The following is a 16,174-nucleotide window of genomic DNA, read 5'->3' as shown; positions in this document are numbered from 1 at the left end:
TGTCGACTGGCTTCACTTCCTTGGATTTTATGTGTTTCTTAACTAATTGCATAACCCCTCCTCCCTTCCAATCCTGTCTATTTCTTCTGTAGATATTGTACTCCCCAAATTCCAGTTGGGCATTCCTTATATCTTTGTGACACCACGTCTCTGATATCCCAACAATATCTGCCTTTGATGTTTAGCAATACCTCAAATTCATCAAATTTATTTACTAAACTCCTAGCATTGGTGTATACACAAGTATACATGCAGCTGTTTCTATTCTTAGCTGACTCTCATCAACCGGTGAAATACCACCACTTTGCTTATTGGAGGCTTGAAGTGGTGGAACCTATGTTTAGTCTCTAGAGCTAAGTTCTGGTCAGCCCTTCCCTATTTATTCCTTCATGCAGTATGATTGATGACTTTTGAGGTTATGATGAAGGACATGGTGAGATACAATATTCCTTACATTTCGAGGGTACAGTTCTAAAACGGTGTTCGCAGGCTGGCCGCTAGTTAGTACACCGGACCGAACCTATTGGTATCTCTCTAGGAGGCTTCTGGATCAGCTAGTGTATAATCTTGCTACTTCTACTCTGCCAGATAGTGACTCTAGGGAGACCGAGTAGTGTGTATCCGGGGAGCATTGTCGAGGCCACGTTATGTCAAGGATCTGGGTATATTCTTACCACGTGTACGCCATATCCCAAAATTTCATTACTTCATACAGCATGTCCCACTCACTTTTTCTTATTATTGAATACACAATGAATTGTCAAACTAATAGAGCAAGCTTATCTGCGAAAAGAACTAAGCACTTCCCAAGCACCTCCCACCTCCCAAGCACTTCCTAATCCATTTCACAAATATACGTGGTCTCAATTCTAATCTCAACGATGTCCATTTCCACTTGCAGTCTGCCAAACCCCATGTACTTTTTCTGACAGAATCTCACTTATCGGTTGATTCAACTACTGGTCATCTCAGATGCCCAAAATATTCGCTGTATGATTCCTTTTCCCTCAAAGGTGGTACTTGTGCATATGTCCATTCTGATATTCCCTGTCAGAGACTTGGCAATTTGGAATCTCCTCTCTTTGATCTTCTCTGGCTTAAAATCTCTCTACCTCATTGTGTCAAATTCATCTGTTGTTTCTACCGTTCTCCCAACTCCCCTAATCACTTCGAGCTCTTTGACTTCCTCTCTTTGCAACTTGACTTTCTCAAGTCCAACTTTCCTAACAGTGAGGTAATTTTCCTTGGTGATTTTTAATGTTCACAACTCCAGCTGGCTTCCGTTTTCTAGTCACACCGACCCAGCAAATCGAGATGCTGAAGCTTTTTTAATTACTAATGATCTAGCATAGATTTTTCATTTACCTACAAGAATACCAGACAATCCTAATCATACAGCCAATATGCTTGATCTTTTTCTCACAAACAACCCTTCTAAGTACACGGTCGTAGTGAGAGGTCCTTTAGGCACTTCAGATCACAACTTGGTGATTGTTTCTTCTTCAATGGAACCTTTATCTCATGGCTATTCCCAACCTCGTGTTGTTTGACATTACAAGAATGCAAAATGGGATGACCTGCGAGACTTCTTTTCTTCTTTTCCTTGGTCAGATTACTGTTTCAAAACTTCTGATGTCAACGTTTGCTCAGATCGTGTCAGTGAAATTATTCTTGCAGGAATAGAATCCTTTATCCCACACTCCACTTAAAAATCTCGTCCTTTATCTAAACCTTGGGTTTCCAATAAATTTGCTAAGGCTGTTCAAGAGAAGAATGTTGCCTGTCATAATTGGCTTGTTTCTAATTCTTCAGTTTAATTTTCTGCCTACACCCAAGCTCGCAACAATTGTAAAGCAGTTATTAATCAGTCCAAACTAGAGTTTGAACAGGCTAAGAGTAGAGAACTTGCTTCTTGCCCTAATGGTAGCTGAGCATTCTGGTCTCTTGCCAAACGTATTGGCCGCAACTTTTGCCCATCTCTGCTCCCACCACTGTCCAAACCAGATGGTTCTGTTGTCACTTCAGCCAAGGACAAAGCTGACCTGCTAGCATCCCATTTTTCTTCCAGCTCATATATTAATGATCTTGATAAAACACCTCCCACCATTCCCAACAGGCTCCATTCCATGCCTCCTGTGGTTTTCTGTCAAAAGGATATTGATGAATCTTGATGCTCAGAAAGCTCCAGGTCCTGATGGTATTTTTCCACTTGTTCTCAAAACCTGTTCTCCTGAACTTACTCCTATTCTTTGCCGCCTTTTTTCACTTTCTTATTCTAAAGGTGTTTTTCCTTCTGCTTGGAAATTTGCTCATATCCAGCCAGTTCCTAAAAAGGGTGACAAATCCCTCCCATCCAATTATCGTCCCATTGCAATTACTTCTATTCTTTCTAAAGAAATGGAGTAATCAATTAATCGCCAACTCTTAAACTACCTAGAAACCTTCCGTCTGATTAACGATTGCCAGTATGAATTCCGTCAGTGTCGATCCAGTGGTGATATTCTGGCTTATGTTACCTATTTATGGACTAATTTAATGGAAAGGTTCGGTGAAACACAAGTAGTTGCTCTTGACATCTCAAAGGCTTTTGATCGTGTTTGGCATAAAGGTCTTCTAAACAAGCTTCCATCTTATGGTTCGCCAACTGTTTTTAATAATTGGTTATCCAATTTTCTCTCTGATCGACAGAGAGCCATCTACCATCACCCTCAGTCTTCTAACTTCTCCACTAATGCCGGTGTCCCTCAAGGTTCAGTTCTTTCCCCCACTCTTTTCCTGTTGTATGTTAATGACCTTCTTCCATTGACTGGAAATCCTATCCATAGTTCTGCCAATGATAGCACATTGCATTCCATTTTTCATTTTGAGAAATCTTGTCCTGCTCAATCAGCTTCAACGTCTCGAAAATCTGCTACCAATTCCTTAAATGCCAATCTTCAGGTAATTCTCCAGTTGGGCAAAGACAACTTAGTTGATTTCAACCTTTCTAAAACTCAGTCTTGTCTTATATCTCGCAAAAAGGATTCTTCTGCTCCTATGCTTATCTTTAGTGATACTCCGATTTCTAGGCAAAATGATATATCTCTTTTGGGGATTACCCTGACTTCTAATCTCTCTTGGTACAAGCACATTACAAATATTGCTTCCTCTGCATCTAAAAAACTTGGTTTTATCTTTCGCTCTTGGCGTTACTTTTCTTCCAAACAGCTGCTCACTCTGTATAAATCGCAAATCCGCCCTGCCATGGAATATTATTCCCACATCTGGTGTGGTGCCCCCAAAACCTCTCTCAGGCTTGATTCCATTCAGAAGAGGGCAGTTAGGTTAATTAATGATTCATCTCTAACAGAGTCTCTCCACTCGCTTTCTCATAGACGTACTGTTTCTGCTGCATGCCTCTTCAACAGATACTTCCATGGGCACTGTTCTTCTGAATTGGCTTCTATAATTTCTGCTCTCTCTTTCAAAACAGTCCGAACACTTGCCACCACCAGCCAACATCCATTTACTGGCCAACTTCAAACCCACAGAACCAACTTTTCATCTTCCTCATTTATTCATTCAACTGCCGTTTTCTGAAACAACCTTCCTTCATACGTATTTCCTGAAAATTACAAACTACAGAAGTTCAAGTCCAATGTCAACAAATATCTTCTTTCGTCTTCTCAACCTCAAACCCAAGCACGGTACTAAGTACTATAGGTTCTAATACCTCTTGTGTTTGGGGTTCACATAAAAAAAAAAAAAAAAATCATTTTATCCATTGTAGTAACTTGCCCTTAATGCCATACTGCCCCAATTTGTACAGTAGTCTTCCATGTGCAATGGTATCAAAAGCTTTACTGAGTCCAAGATATCAAAATAATTTTTTGCATTGAGTTCCTTTGTGACCACATCATAGTATCCAATGAAATTGTTTAGACAAATTTTCCCATTAAAAAACTCATGCTGTGTCTGAATTATTACTGCTGTCTTGTCTAGATGTTCCTGCAATGCTTCTTTAACCACTGACTCCATTATTTTCTCTGGAACAGAAGTGAAACTAACAGGACTAATTTCTTGTGACACCCTTTAATCCCCCCCCCCCCCAGTGAATTGGAGATACATTTGCACATCTCCAGTCTATGGGGACCTCCCCTGAGTCCAAGGATTGCTCTCATTATTATGACTAAGGGTTTGCTTACTTCCTTTGCCACCTCCTTTAATATAACTGGATAGATCTCATTGACCTCATGTTCCTTTATTTTGTTTAACTTCAAATTTCTCCTCCACTTTGCTCTCAGTTATTACAAAGTCATTTAACTCCCTGTTAGTACTCGCTCTGAATGTAGATGCAAAATACTCGTTTAGTTTGGCAGCTATCTGAGAATGGTAATCTACAGTCAAACAATTGATATTCAGTGGACCAGTCTGCCTCATTCCTTTCCTTTTTAAGTGTATATAAGTAAAGAAGTCTTTGCTGTTTTTCTTGGCCTTCGCTTTCCTAACCTTCTCTGTGACTTGATTAAAGACTAGCTTGTGTCTGCTGTAGCCTTCTGTGTCACCTGACAATTTATGTGCATCCCATGCATTTTTCTTCTTTGCCACGAGTCTCAATAGTTCATCTGACATCCATTTGGGCCTAACCCTAGAACAGTATTTCTTAGTTGGAATAAAAAGCCTAGTAGTTTCCAAAATTACTTCCTTGAATGCTTCCCATTTAGAATTTGCTTTTGGTAATATCATCAGTTGGTCCCACTGTATAGAACTTAAAAAATCTCCGAGACCACTGTACTCACCTTTACAAAAGAAAAAACCCTTCTCTTTACACCCAGTGTTAGTTACATCAGGGGTAAAGATCCTGTGCTACTGGAACAGGATCTAGAAAATTTGTCCAGATGAGAAGGGGGCAAATGAAGTTTAACATTGACAAATGCAAAGTATTGCATGTGGTTAGAAGTAACCCCAGAGGAATGTACCAACTGCATGTATGGTGGTAGAAAATGAAAAAGACCTGGGAGTGATTGTGCAGTTAGATATGAAGTTTTCTGAGCAATGGAGACATACTGCCAGTGCTGATCATGGAGTATTGTCAATGATATACAAGAATTTTGCTGGCAGGGAAAAGTAAGTAATTATCCCTTTGTATAAGCAATTGGTCAGGCCATGCCTTGAGTAGTGTGTACAGGTCCAGAGGCTTTATTTTAGGAAGCATGTAGAGTTGCTTGAGCGTGTACAGAAAAGGGCAACAAGATTGGTGAGGGAAACAAAGGGGTCCACTTACCAAGAGAGGCTTAAGTTCTGCAAATTTCCGCAGCTGGAGACTAGGCACCTGCGAGGTGATCTGATTGAAGTGTATAAGGCCTCGAATGGGTTGAGCAAGTTGAATTCTGATGGGATTCTTCTGCTTGCTCAGATTATGAAAGTGAGGGGGCATAAATTCAAATTGAGGAAAGGCAGTTGTAGAATAGATGTGCAGAAATTTGCCTTTGGCCAGCGAGTGGTTAATTGCTGGAACAAACTTCCCTCTGTCGTTGTACAAGTTGATAGCTTAAATAAATTCAAGGAGTAACTGGTCAAACGTTTAGATGCAATGGTAGTGTGAAATTGTTTTTATTTTTTATTTTCTTGGCTGATGCTACATAAGCTCGCTTTCTTGCATCACATGCTTGCTTTCTTGCATCACATGCTGTTAGTAAAGAAACACAAAATCTAAGGCTGTGCATCCAGTTGGCATAGATGGAAAGTGCAATCTTGAGTCAGTTTGGTGTGACATAAGCACTGGGAAAGCAAAAATTAGGGTAGGAGTTTGTTATAGGTCTAATGACTCTGATGATACAATGAACAATTATACAGAGAAATACAGAGTGGGCCAGAAAATTAGTGTCTTATAATGGGGGATTTTAATTTTCCATATATAGTGGGAACTTGTGGATTGGTCACTCGCACACTAGCAATGCTTTTGTAGATTTATCGGATGATTGTTTTCTATAGTAGCATGTTATAGAGGCAACAAGAGGGAGAAACACTCTTGATCTGATTATCAGCATTGATTATTCATGCATTAAGAATTTACAGATAAAGGAATCACTAGGTGGCAGTGATCACAGTGTACTGATGTGAGATTTACTTGACTACATCTTTAAGTAAATCCCACATCAGTACACTGTGATCACTGCCACCTAGTGGTTCCTTTATCTGTAAATTCTTAATGCATGAATAATCAATACTGATAATCAGATCAAGAGTGTTTCTCCCTCTTGTTGCCTCTGTGACATGCTGCTGTAGAAAACAATCATCCAATAAATCTACAAAAGCCTTGCTAGTGTGCGAGTGACCAAACCACAAGTTCCCACTATATATGGAAAGTTAAAATCCCCCATTATAAGACACTATATTTCTCTGTATAATTGTTCATTGTATCATCAGAGTCATTAGGCCTATAACAAACTCCTACCCTCATTTTTGCTTTCCCAGTGCTTATGTCACACCAAACTGACTCAAGATTGCACTTTCCATCTATGTCAACTGGATGTACAGCCTTAGATTTTGTGTTTCTTTACTGACAGCATAACACTTCCTGTGCTGTCTGTCCTTTCTGTACACAATGTACTCCCCAAATTCGAATTCTGCATCCCTTATATCTGAGCGATACGATGTCTCTGATATCCCAACAATATCCGCCTTGGATGTCTTAATCAACACATCAAATTTATTTACTGTACTCTTAGCATTGGTTTACTTGCAAGTATACATGTACCCATTCTTTCTCTTAGTTACTCTTACACAACCCATGTATTTACTTGTTTCATGACTTCCAGCAGTTCCTGTAATCCCCAGCAACTTTCTTTCCGTGCTGCTGCTCATTCCAATAAAGTAGTGCAAAAATCATTTCGACCTCTGCCTGCAGCTACTGTTAATCTATTAGTCTGTGAATCCCCCCAAGCTTGCAGTTTTCCAACCTACCTATCGTTGCCTCAAAGCATCAGCAAATGCCCTTGCAGCCTTTCTATTTAAGTATATCTCATCCCTGTAGAAGCAATCTCTCCTGTTAACAAGCACAGATCATGGTGAGAAAAATTCTACCCTATGAGCACTGCACAGTCTCTCCAGGGCCGAATTGATTGACAAGGCTCTCATCATATGCTCGCTCCTATCTTGTCGGGGCAGGATTGCAGACACTTTCAAATTTAACACTATCTTGTGACTTTTTTTGATCTGTACTTGCTAAGTAAATCCACAGATCTCTGCACTTAATATCATTAGTGCCAACGGGTAGAACGATATCACCTTTTGTGCCCTTAAAAGATATCTGCTCTATAACGTCATCAAGTTTTGCCCCTGGTAGTCATACCCTGGTCCTATTCCATCTGTCCTTTTTGCTTAATATATTTTTCGTTTCCCTGACAATTGAGTCACCAACAATAACTAGCTGTGTTGGGATACACTACAGCTTTTTGATCCACAGTCTTTTTAAACTTTGTTATATCCACCATACGATAGTGCTACTTGCCATGATAGTTTGTGTGCTCACTCCACTTTCAAGATATAGCAAAAGAGATATTTTTGTGAGATTGTATTATTATTAAATCAGTTTTCTCAAAAAACATAATATCGTTCTTATTTGCTCAGAAATTATGTTTATGATATACCACTAGTTTGGTATATTACTTGATTTGCACTCCAGACACTGAACTGCATGATGTTGTTGCAGATTGGCTTTCATCATGATTAGCAGAATATTATATCTCTGATAATTGCATCCCTCAGGATATTTGATTATATATGAATGTGTTTATGATGAATATCATTCTTTTACAGTAAACTCTGGAAAATAGCACTTTAAAATAGAGAATTCTTCAAAATCTGGCACATTTTACAAAAAAAATTTAACATTTTTAGTCTGGAAATATTAAGAATCGATAATCACATTTGTCTTTAAGAATAAGTGACAGTTATTTCTTTATACGATCCTTGCAGGACTAACTTGCCCTTTAATTTTTTTTTTTTTTTTTGCAGATAGTTGAATTGAACTGCATATATAATGCAGTGGTCTTAATACTCACAGCGCCGACCGGGCTAGCCGAGTGGGTAAAGTACCTGCCCGGCAACCCAAAGGTCGCGGGTTCGATTCCCGCCTCGGGCTTGGATCAAAGTACTGCAAAAACCTTGGGAGGTGCAATATGGCCACAGAAGCCGATGCGCCAACAACTACCAAAACAAAAAAAAAAAAAAAAAAATACTCACAGCAGAACAAACTGGTGATCTCTCCAAAAAGGTTAATTGGCCATTTGTTTAAATGTTGAGACTGCTATGATAGCTTGTTTCAGCATTAACTGATCTCTCATTAGACAGCAAGTAATCTCTAGTGACAACTCACAGACAAAACAGTTGTAAATAAACTGTTTAATGTGGACTGCCAGGATATGAAATCAGAGTTCTCAAAGTTGTAATATAGTATAGTCGTCTGTTAAAGAAGTACAGTACTAGGGCAGCTCATTAAAAAGGTCAGTTTGTTCTGCTGTGTGAATTGAGACTGTTGGATTTTTAAATCCTGTTGCTCACAAGAACATATGAAACGACAAGATAGTGAACATTTTAAATGTTTAGAAATGTTAATAAGTTTGTGCTTAATAAGTGTAAATAGGTTGTTTGTGCCTGATATTTATTGATATGTGCTGCTTATCCACTATCCCCTGTAAACCTCTCAATCCCCAAAGTGCCGGATTTTAAGGAGTTGACTGAATTTTTATTTGTAATATGTATAATAATGATAGTAGTCATATTATATTTTAATTAGTCATTTAAAATATATAAAAAAAAAAAAAATTCTGTGGCCAACAAGAAATGGAGAAAATCTGAGGGGAAAAAAATGGAGATTTGTAAAGATAAATTTATTTTCCTATATTTCCAGGGTGCCCATGTTACCATTAATGCAAGAACTGAAGAGGATGTTGAGCCCACTTTAGTGATGGAGAAGGTTGCTAAAGCAACAGCATCTAAATTCAACTTCAAAGAAAGATCAGATCCTGTAGAGAACATGACACCTGTTGTAAATATTGAATATTCTAATTTCTTATCTCTAGTTAAAGTTGTACAGTTTGTATTATGTTACACTGGTAATAATATTATGCTAAGTAACTAAGCTCATCCTCCCTCCCCCAGTTTTTTTTTTTTTTTTTTTTTTTTTGTGAAGTCACTATTATATCCTCACCTATTTTTACTCCTTGGTATGCTTTGCAGGCATAGAGTACATTGTTATATGAGATGTTTCTTTTAAGTATAGTCCGAGATTTTGGAAGTAGTTGACCGTTAAATAAGGTAATCAGATTTTTAGAAATGAAAACAAAGAAAGAGCAAATTTTGGAGATGAAAAAAATTGGAACAAAATGCACTTGGAAGAAATAAAATCAGAACATGGCATAACCCAGCTATAAAAGCCAGGGTGCTGTAATTTTTATTTCCTAACTTGCTAGGATGCCTTAATGTTAACAGTACTAACTTTATTTCATAAAACAGTTCACAGAAACCATTTCATTTTTGTATCAAGTAAAATTATCAATCATTTAACTGTTGGACAGAAAAATTCCAGTCCAGAAATAATTATCATATTTTATGTTAGAAAACATCAACATAAAAATCAAAATACATTTTACATAAAAAAACAACAAATAATACTATTCATAACTATTGTTCATAACTGTTTTATAACTATGCAGTTATTCAAAAGACACTATCAACAATATATTTTCAGTTTTATTTCAGTTATATTTTAAATATAATTATAATAGAGGTTACAATAAGTTTGTTTCATTTATTATTATAAACATAAGAATAATTGAAATTCACTGCAGTCTCTATTTTTGCCTAGAATAGAGATTGCAGTTAATATTGAAAATATCCTTGCTCACTAATATAAATACATTCTTTTCACATCTCTTTCTCTCTCTCTCTCTCTCTCTCTCCTTCGATGAAACTTGACATAGCGCTTGAATAGTTTTGTTGAAATTTGTTTTCAGTATTGACATTTTTATTTCTTACTAATGTGAAGGTTGTTAGCAAATACCACTCCTTTTAAGTGGTCTGAAAGATAAAAATATGAAGATCATGGATGTTCATTTGTGAACCATCTTGGAAAATGACATGTTGCCTCCCTTATTAGAAACAAAACACTACTAGTTAATGATAACAGCTACTGTATAAATAACTGTTGGACACCTGGGGATGACCAGGTGCTACTACTGTAGTAGCAGAATCAAATGTCATGAAGTTTATCAATGATAAAATGAACATACAGTTTGCATGAATTTTTTTTTTTAGTTTTTATAAATAAAGTCAAAATTGCAAGGAAGCCACTTGTAATTAGTTGTATTTGCAGAATCAATTTCAGCAGTGATTTCCATTTAGTTTCACTTTTCTGTCCGTTGGCATGATGTGAAGGAATTGGTGGGTGGGGGACAGATTGACATACAATCAAAAGTTTTGAGTATTGCTCTACTTGATTAAAATTTTTACAGAAGAGTGCCCATTTTTATTAGTGTTGCTTTATTTCTTTATTTTAATTCCTTTATGTTTGGTAAATAAAAATTGACTGATTTTGAAGAACCTGCAGGTTATGCAATATGGAATCTTGGTCAATTTGGCAGTTTCAATGGTAGCAGAATGGTAGCAAGTATTATTACTGGAATCTAGTGACAGGATGGCATTTCCTGGTTGCATCTTAGCACTTAGACAGTTTGTCTTGAGTCTGTCTGTAGCAGTGGTGCATTTATGCACAGGCACACTAGGCATATGCCTAAGGTCCCCAATATTTTTGTCCCAAAAAATAGAAATATACATCCAAATATGCAAAATTTTGTAGTAGTAGTAGGGATTCCAAAATCCTATAGTACTTTAGGGTTGGCCCAGACTGATCTATATGTCCACTATCTTGCAATGGCAATTTTTCTGTCTCTTTTCTTCATTTAAGTGAACTTTGATATTTTTTTGAAGGGAACAGGCATTCTGTGTGTTATCAGACACTCAGTCTAAAACACTGATGGATCCAATATCTTTCTATTTCAGAAGATTTAGGAGAAGTCCGGTTGGCCTGTCCGGTCGATGGTAAGACCTGTTACATCACTTAGGTGGCAACGAACGTGTAGAGTGGTTCTTTTCAAGACGTTTGTTAGCGTGAAGGGGAAAAGACCAAACCCTCCAGCACATGACAGCACGACGAAACATATGGCCCTCAGTCCCCAGTGGCTTTCACTCCCCCTCTTATGGCAGCAGGGGAATCAGTGTGAAAGCAGAGGGTGCTAAGAATCTATTGGTACAACCAGGTGCCATGCATGGAAACTGAACTTGGCCTGTTACAACATAAGATTGCTCATCGGTGAAGATAGGATATTAGAGCTGGAAAAGGAATTAGAATATGTGAATTGGAATATCATCAGTTTGTCTGAAACAAGAAGAAGAAGAAATTAATCACTTATAAGTTTATAAAGTGGAAATCTGCTGAACACCAATGGAAACAGTGAAAGGAGCAAAGGTGGAGTTGACTTTCTAGTCCATAAAGATATAAAAATCATTTTTTTTAATTCAAAAGTACATCACCAAGGGTGTCAAGACTACTACTCAGGATTTCTAAGAGGTACAAGCTAAAGATTATAATGGTTTATTCACCAGCATCGAGCCATGATGATGAAAAGGTTGAAGAAATGTACACACTGCTGGAGAGGCCTTCATGCTGCAGTGGATTGAAAATGGCTGATGATGATGATGACACTGAAATTGAGAGTCTTCTAGATGAGTAGAAAGAGACAAAATAGTACAGAAAGGGGAACTATAGGCAATTTTGAAATTGGTGAAAGACTTTTGGAATTTGCACAATCTCGAGTATTGTCAGTAATCAACACTTTTTTCAAGGAAAGGGTGAATAGGAAGTGGACATGGAAGAGTCCAAATGGATTAACAACTAATGAAATCGACTTCATCCTCACTAACAGAAGTTATATTGTGAACGATGTTACCGTCCTGAACAAGGTAAATGTTGGAAATGATCACAGAATGGTAAGATGCACAGTTGATATAGATGTAAGAAAAGAAAGGAAAAAACTGACTCGAGTAAATAATACGAAGGTCTTTGAGATAACAGAAGAGGAGAAAAAGCAGTATGTACTGGAACTTAAAAACAAGTTTGAGCTTCTGCAGACTGCTCAGGACCAAGATATCAACGAGGAATATAACTTTCTGAAAGTGATAAAGCCCAAGAAAACTATAGGTAAAAAGAAATCCAAAGAAGAAAAAATTAGTCAAGAAACACTTGTAATGATGAACCAAGATAAACATTGACAAAGAGAAAATTGAGTATACTGAGTTATGCAAAGCCGTTAGAAAGAGACTCAGAGAGGACATAAGAAGATTTAACACAAGAAAAGTAGAACAAGCAGTAAGAGAAAACAAAGGACCTAAATCAGCAGCCATGAACAGTAATACAGAAAGACAAATGATACTGAAACTGAAGAATAACGATGGTGTACTTATAAATAGCAGAGAAGGCATAATTCAAATAGCAGAAGACTACTATAGAGCATTATACAAGGAGCAAGGGAATGATGCAGCAGTGGGGATGATTAGTTTTTCTTCCTCTTTTGTCCAACTGTGGATTGTTCCTTCTGGATTTCTACACTTGCAAACAAAAATATACTGCTTTTTGTTTCGCTGCTCTTAGCTGTTTCGATATATTTTTTCTTTTGGTAGCAATTACTTCAGTCCTACTAATTCTGTCATGTATTTATTTCTAGTGCCCTAGAATTTACTGTGTTTTGAGAAAACTAAATCGAAACCAAACTGTCTGGCCTATCATATGCTGAAGTGAAGTTGCATGATTTCTCCATAAATCACTTCTCAGTTCATGTATATTTCTGTCTAGTTTAGCCCTTAGCAGTTTTTGCTATCCTGAGTGTAACTCCTAGTTGAAGAGTTGAAGAAAGGATGTCATGTGCTGTTATTTACAAAAATTTAAGTTGTAACTTATTATATAATCTACTCGATGAACAGTGGCCATAATCCCCTCCAGAGGTAGCTGTTTGTAATTAGTGTTCCACTGATATTCTCTTTTATTGCATCTCTAGCTGAGAGGAGAAACTGGGTATCTACAGTAATTAGTATCTGATGAGTCCTGTTGTTTACAAAAACATTTTCTGCAAACATCACGATGGACAACCAGTTGTCCATGGTGATGTTTCTGTTTGGTTTTCCTATTGGACGAATAAGCGAGAAAACTATCTAGCAATTGAAAAGTTGCTTTGTATTCTGTTTCTCTCCCAGCTCCATTTCTCTCTCTCTGTTAACTGTACAGGTGGAGTCTTTTCAGCCCCCAACAAATTTTATCGTTTTGTTCTGTTTATTTACTCCATCTAACATGGCTGAAACTCTTCATGTCATTCAAAAAAAAAAGCTTTCTTTGATTTCTGTGTTAAAGTGTTTTAAGGCCAGAAATCTCCATTGGCTATTGTGAAAACAGGAAAAATACAGGATCAATATGAAATGTTACTACACACAACTCTTTATAAATCAAAAATGAATTACTGCTATGCACAGAGAATTTTCTTTTGTAAGTGATATTGCTATCAACACCTTTCCTGAGTGCATATTTGATCATGTATAAGGAAAAAATCTCTATTGTCAGTTCTGTGAAAACTCATGTCATACTGAAACCTTTATATCTATCTTACCATAAAATGCAAAAGTAATAAGCTTGCGCTACTTGTAATGAACTGTTTCTTGAAATCAATATTGTTATAACACCTTTGAATATGTATTTGACCTTATAATGAAATTTCATGAAAAATTTTCTGTTAGAAGCTGTGTTAAAAATTAGTGCCAAATTGAAATCATTAATATTCTGATTGCAGTCATTTTGTGCAAGAACTGCCTTCATTAAATGCTACTACTAACAAATTGTGTTTGTAAACCTTATTACTATGTACGCTGTTTTATTATATTTAATTGTTCTAATAACAAAACTTGAAAGAAAGTTGTATGTTGGCAGCTCTGTGTTTGCACATTAAGAAGTTTGCCAGTGATCCTGGTGGAGCAGCTGAAATATTTTACTGTGATGACTTGCTCTCACAATATAATCTAATTTAGTGAAATGTTTGCATATTTTTTTCATTTCCTTTCATGCTGAATGGCATGAAAGGAAATTTCAAGGCCAATAATTTAAGTATTCCTGCACATTATAGCCTTCATTTCTTAAACAGCCGAAAAATCCAAACCAAAGCCAGTAATTTAAGAAGCAGGAATAGTGTAAGAATGTCAGTTGGAAGTGCAAATATTTGTTAACCCATACACTTTTAAGTTTTTTTCTTATTCTGTTTGGACTGCTTGAGTATTGTGCATTAATTCTCACAGCATGTGATATTAAGGTGTTACGTTTCCATGCAGCTTTTCCGTGTAATTGTATGCTTCTTTGTAACTTGTTGCTCCACTATCAAGTAGGAAGAGTTGTCCGACACTTAGATTAGAGTTTCTTTGTTAGTTTGGTGTTTCAGAAGTGAGAGAGAGATTTTAAAAATTTATTGTCACCTGATTGGTATATAATTTTATGCAGGGCAGTGTATACCGAAGGATTCAGCCAACTAGAGAAATTGATCCCATTGAGAGGGAAAAATTTTGGATGAAAGAACAGGCAAGTCTATAAAGAAGTTTTAAAATTGATATTTAAGTGTGTATATATATATATATATATATATATATGAATGCCATTTGAGATTAAGATTTATTGTGTATTAGATCAATTGAAAGTCACTTGATTCCAAAGCAAGGAACAAGTTTTATCTTTTAAGAAGCTGCTGAAAAAGGCATGAACATTTTCTTGTGAACTGAACTGAGCTGAAAGCATATCCTAACCATAATTTTCTTTTGATAAAGATTTATTATCAAGTCAATGCAATCAGTTGTTATTCATTAAATTACTATCAAACTTAATATAACTTCATATCACCAGAAGAGATTCTGTAAGGAACTATTAAATTCTTGATAATTTTTGTTTGCATTACATTGTGAACCAAGCCTCTGTACTTACCTGTATTTATCTTTTGAGATGACATTTTTAAACATTTTTGCATGATTACCTGTGCTTAAGTTTATTTATGTGATTTTTTTTTTTTATTATTCAGTCTTAGTTTTGTTCATATGTGTCACCTTCCTATCTTAGTATAAGTCTTATCTGACTTGTATCATGATTAAATTTATCCATTATTAGAATTAGTATTTGCCATATGGTGCAAGAAAGCGCTAGCAAAATAAAGCATGAATAAAAACCCAACTTATGTGTTTCACAAGTTACGTAGGTGCCGTTCTAGCTGACCCTTGAATTTTCCCAGGCAGTCAGCCTCAACTACTATGGCTTCCATTTCTGAATTTAAAGCAAAGAAATCCATGGTACTGATCTATTCTGCATTTCACTTTAATGACTTTTTTTTTTTTTCATTTAGAAGCGAACTATGTGAAATTCAGAATTCTTATTGGCATCTCCCCCCCTCCCACACGTGTTTGTAAGTGTAACATGAAGCAATGCAAAGTGCATCGTGGCTTTCGCCTTTGTATGTGTGTGAGGGTTAAAAAGCAACATGTTAAAACATACACATACCAAATCAATAAGATAAAAAATTAATAAAATAAAAGTATTTTTATTACTATAAGTTTTTTTTTTGCAATTCCTAAAATTTAATTTAATTGGTCAAATATAATGTTAAGGTCTTGAAAGGGTCCTTTGAAGAATTGCAGGGTAGTTTCCTTTCTATCACATTTTTAATAGAATAGCAATGTATTAACAGTTAAGTGTTAACTTGTAATGAGCATTAAAGGTTTATGTTCCACTGATAATGCATTTTCACTTTCTGGATTTTACAACAGAATCTTCCTCTTATTAGAATTAGCAAAGGCACATGATGCAAGAAAGAAAGCTTATATAGCATCAGCCAAAAAAAAAAAAAAACTTATTTCACCCATCCACTCACTTCAAATGTTTGTCAAGTTCTGCCTTCAATCTGTTAAAGCTATCAACTTCTACAACGACAGATGGAAGTTTGTTCCACCAATCAACCACCGCTGGCTAAAGGAAAACTTCCGCACATCTATCCTACAACCGTCTTTCCTCAATTTGAATTTATGCTCTCTCAGGCGATTATTCTGAGCAAGAGGAAGA

The 16,174-nt window shown here is 36.4% G+C and overlaps 1 protein-coding gene across 3 annotated transcripts in view; it reads left to right on the top strand.

The window, feature by feature from the left end:
• The window catches only part of Abp1 (Actin binding protein 1), a 298,710-nt gene that overhangs the window by 146,662 nt on the left and 135,874 nt on the right, over nucleotides 1–16,174 (top strand). For all 3 annotated transcript variants that reach the window (XR_016546934.1, XM_090373450.1, XM_090373449.1), the window contains exons 5-6: nucleotides 8,894–9,031; nucleotides 14,576–14,653. Coding sequence is in view for 2 of the 3 variants with exons in the window: in XM_090373450.1 (XP_090229576.1) it covers nucleotides 8,894–9,031; nucleotides 14,576–14,653 (216 nt within the window). In the remaining variant the exon portion in view is untranslated. The remainder of the gene's footprint in view (nucleotides 1–8,893; nucleotides 9,032–14,575; nucleotides 14,654–16,174) is intronic.

This window comes from Mastigoproctus giganteus, chromosome 5 (genome assembly GCF_048544385.1).
Source record: "Mastigoproctus giganteus isolate SK-2022 chromosome 5, ASM4854438v1, whole genome shotgun sequence".
Taxonomy (NCBI): Eukaryota; Metazoa; Arthropoda; class Arachnida; order Uropygi; family Thelyphonidae; genus Mastigoproctus; species Mastigoproctus giganteus.
Note: the sequence above shows the minus strand (reverse complement) of the source record. Positions and strands in the feature narration are given on the sequence as shown.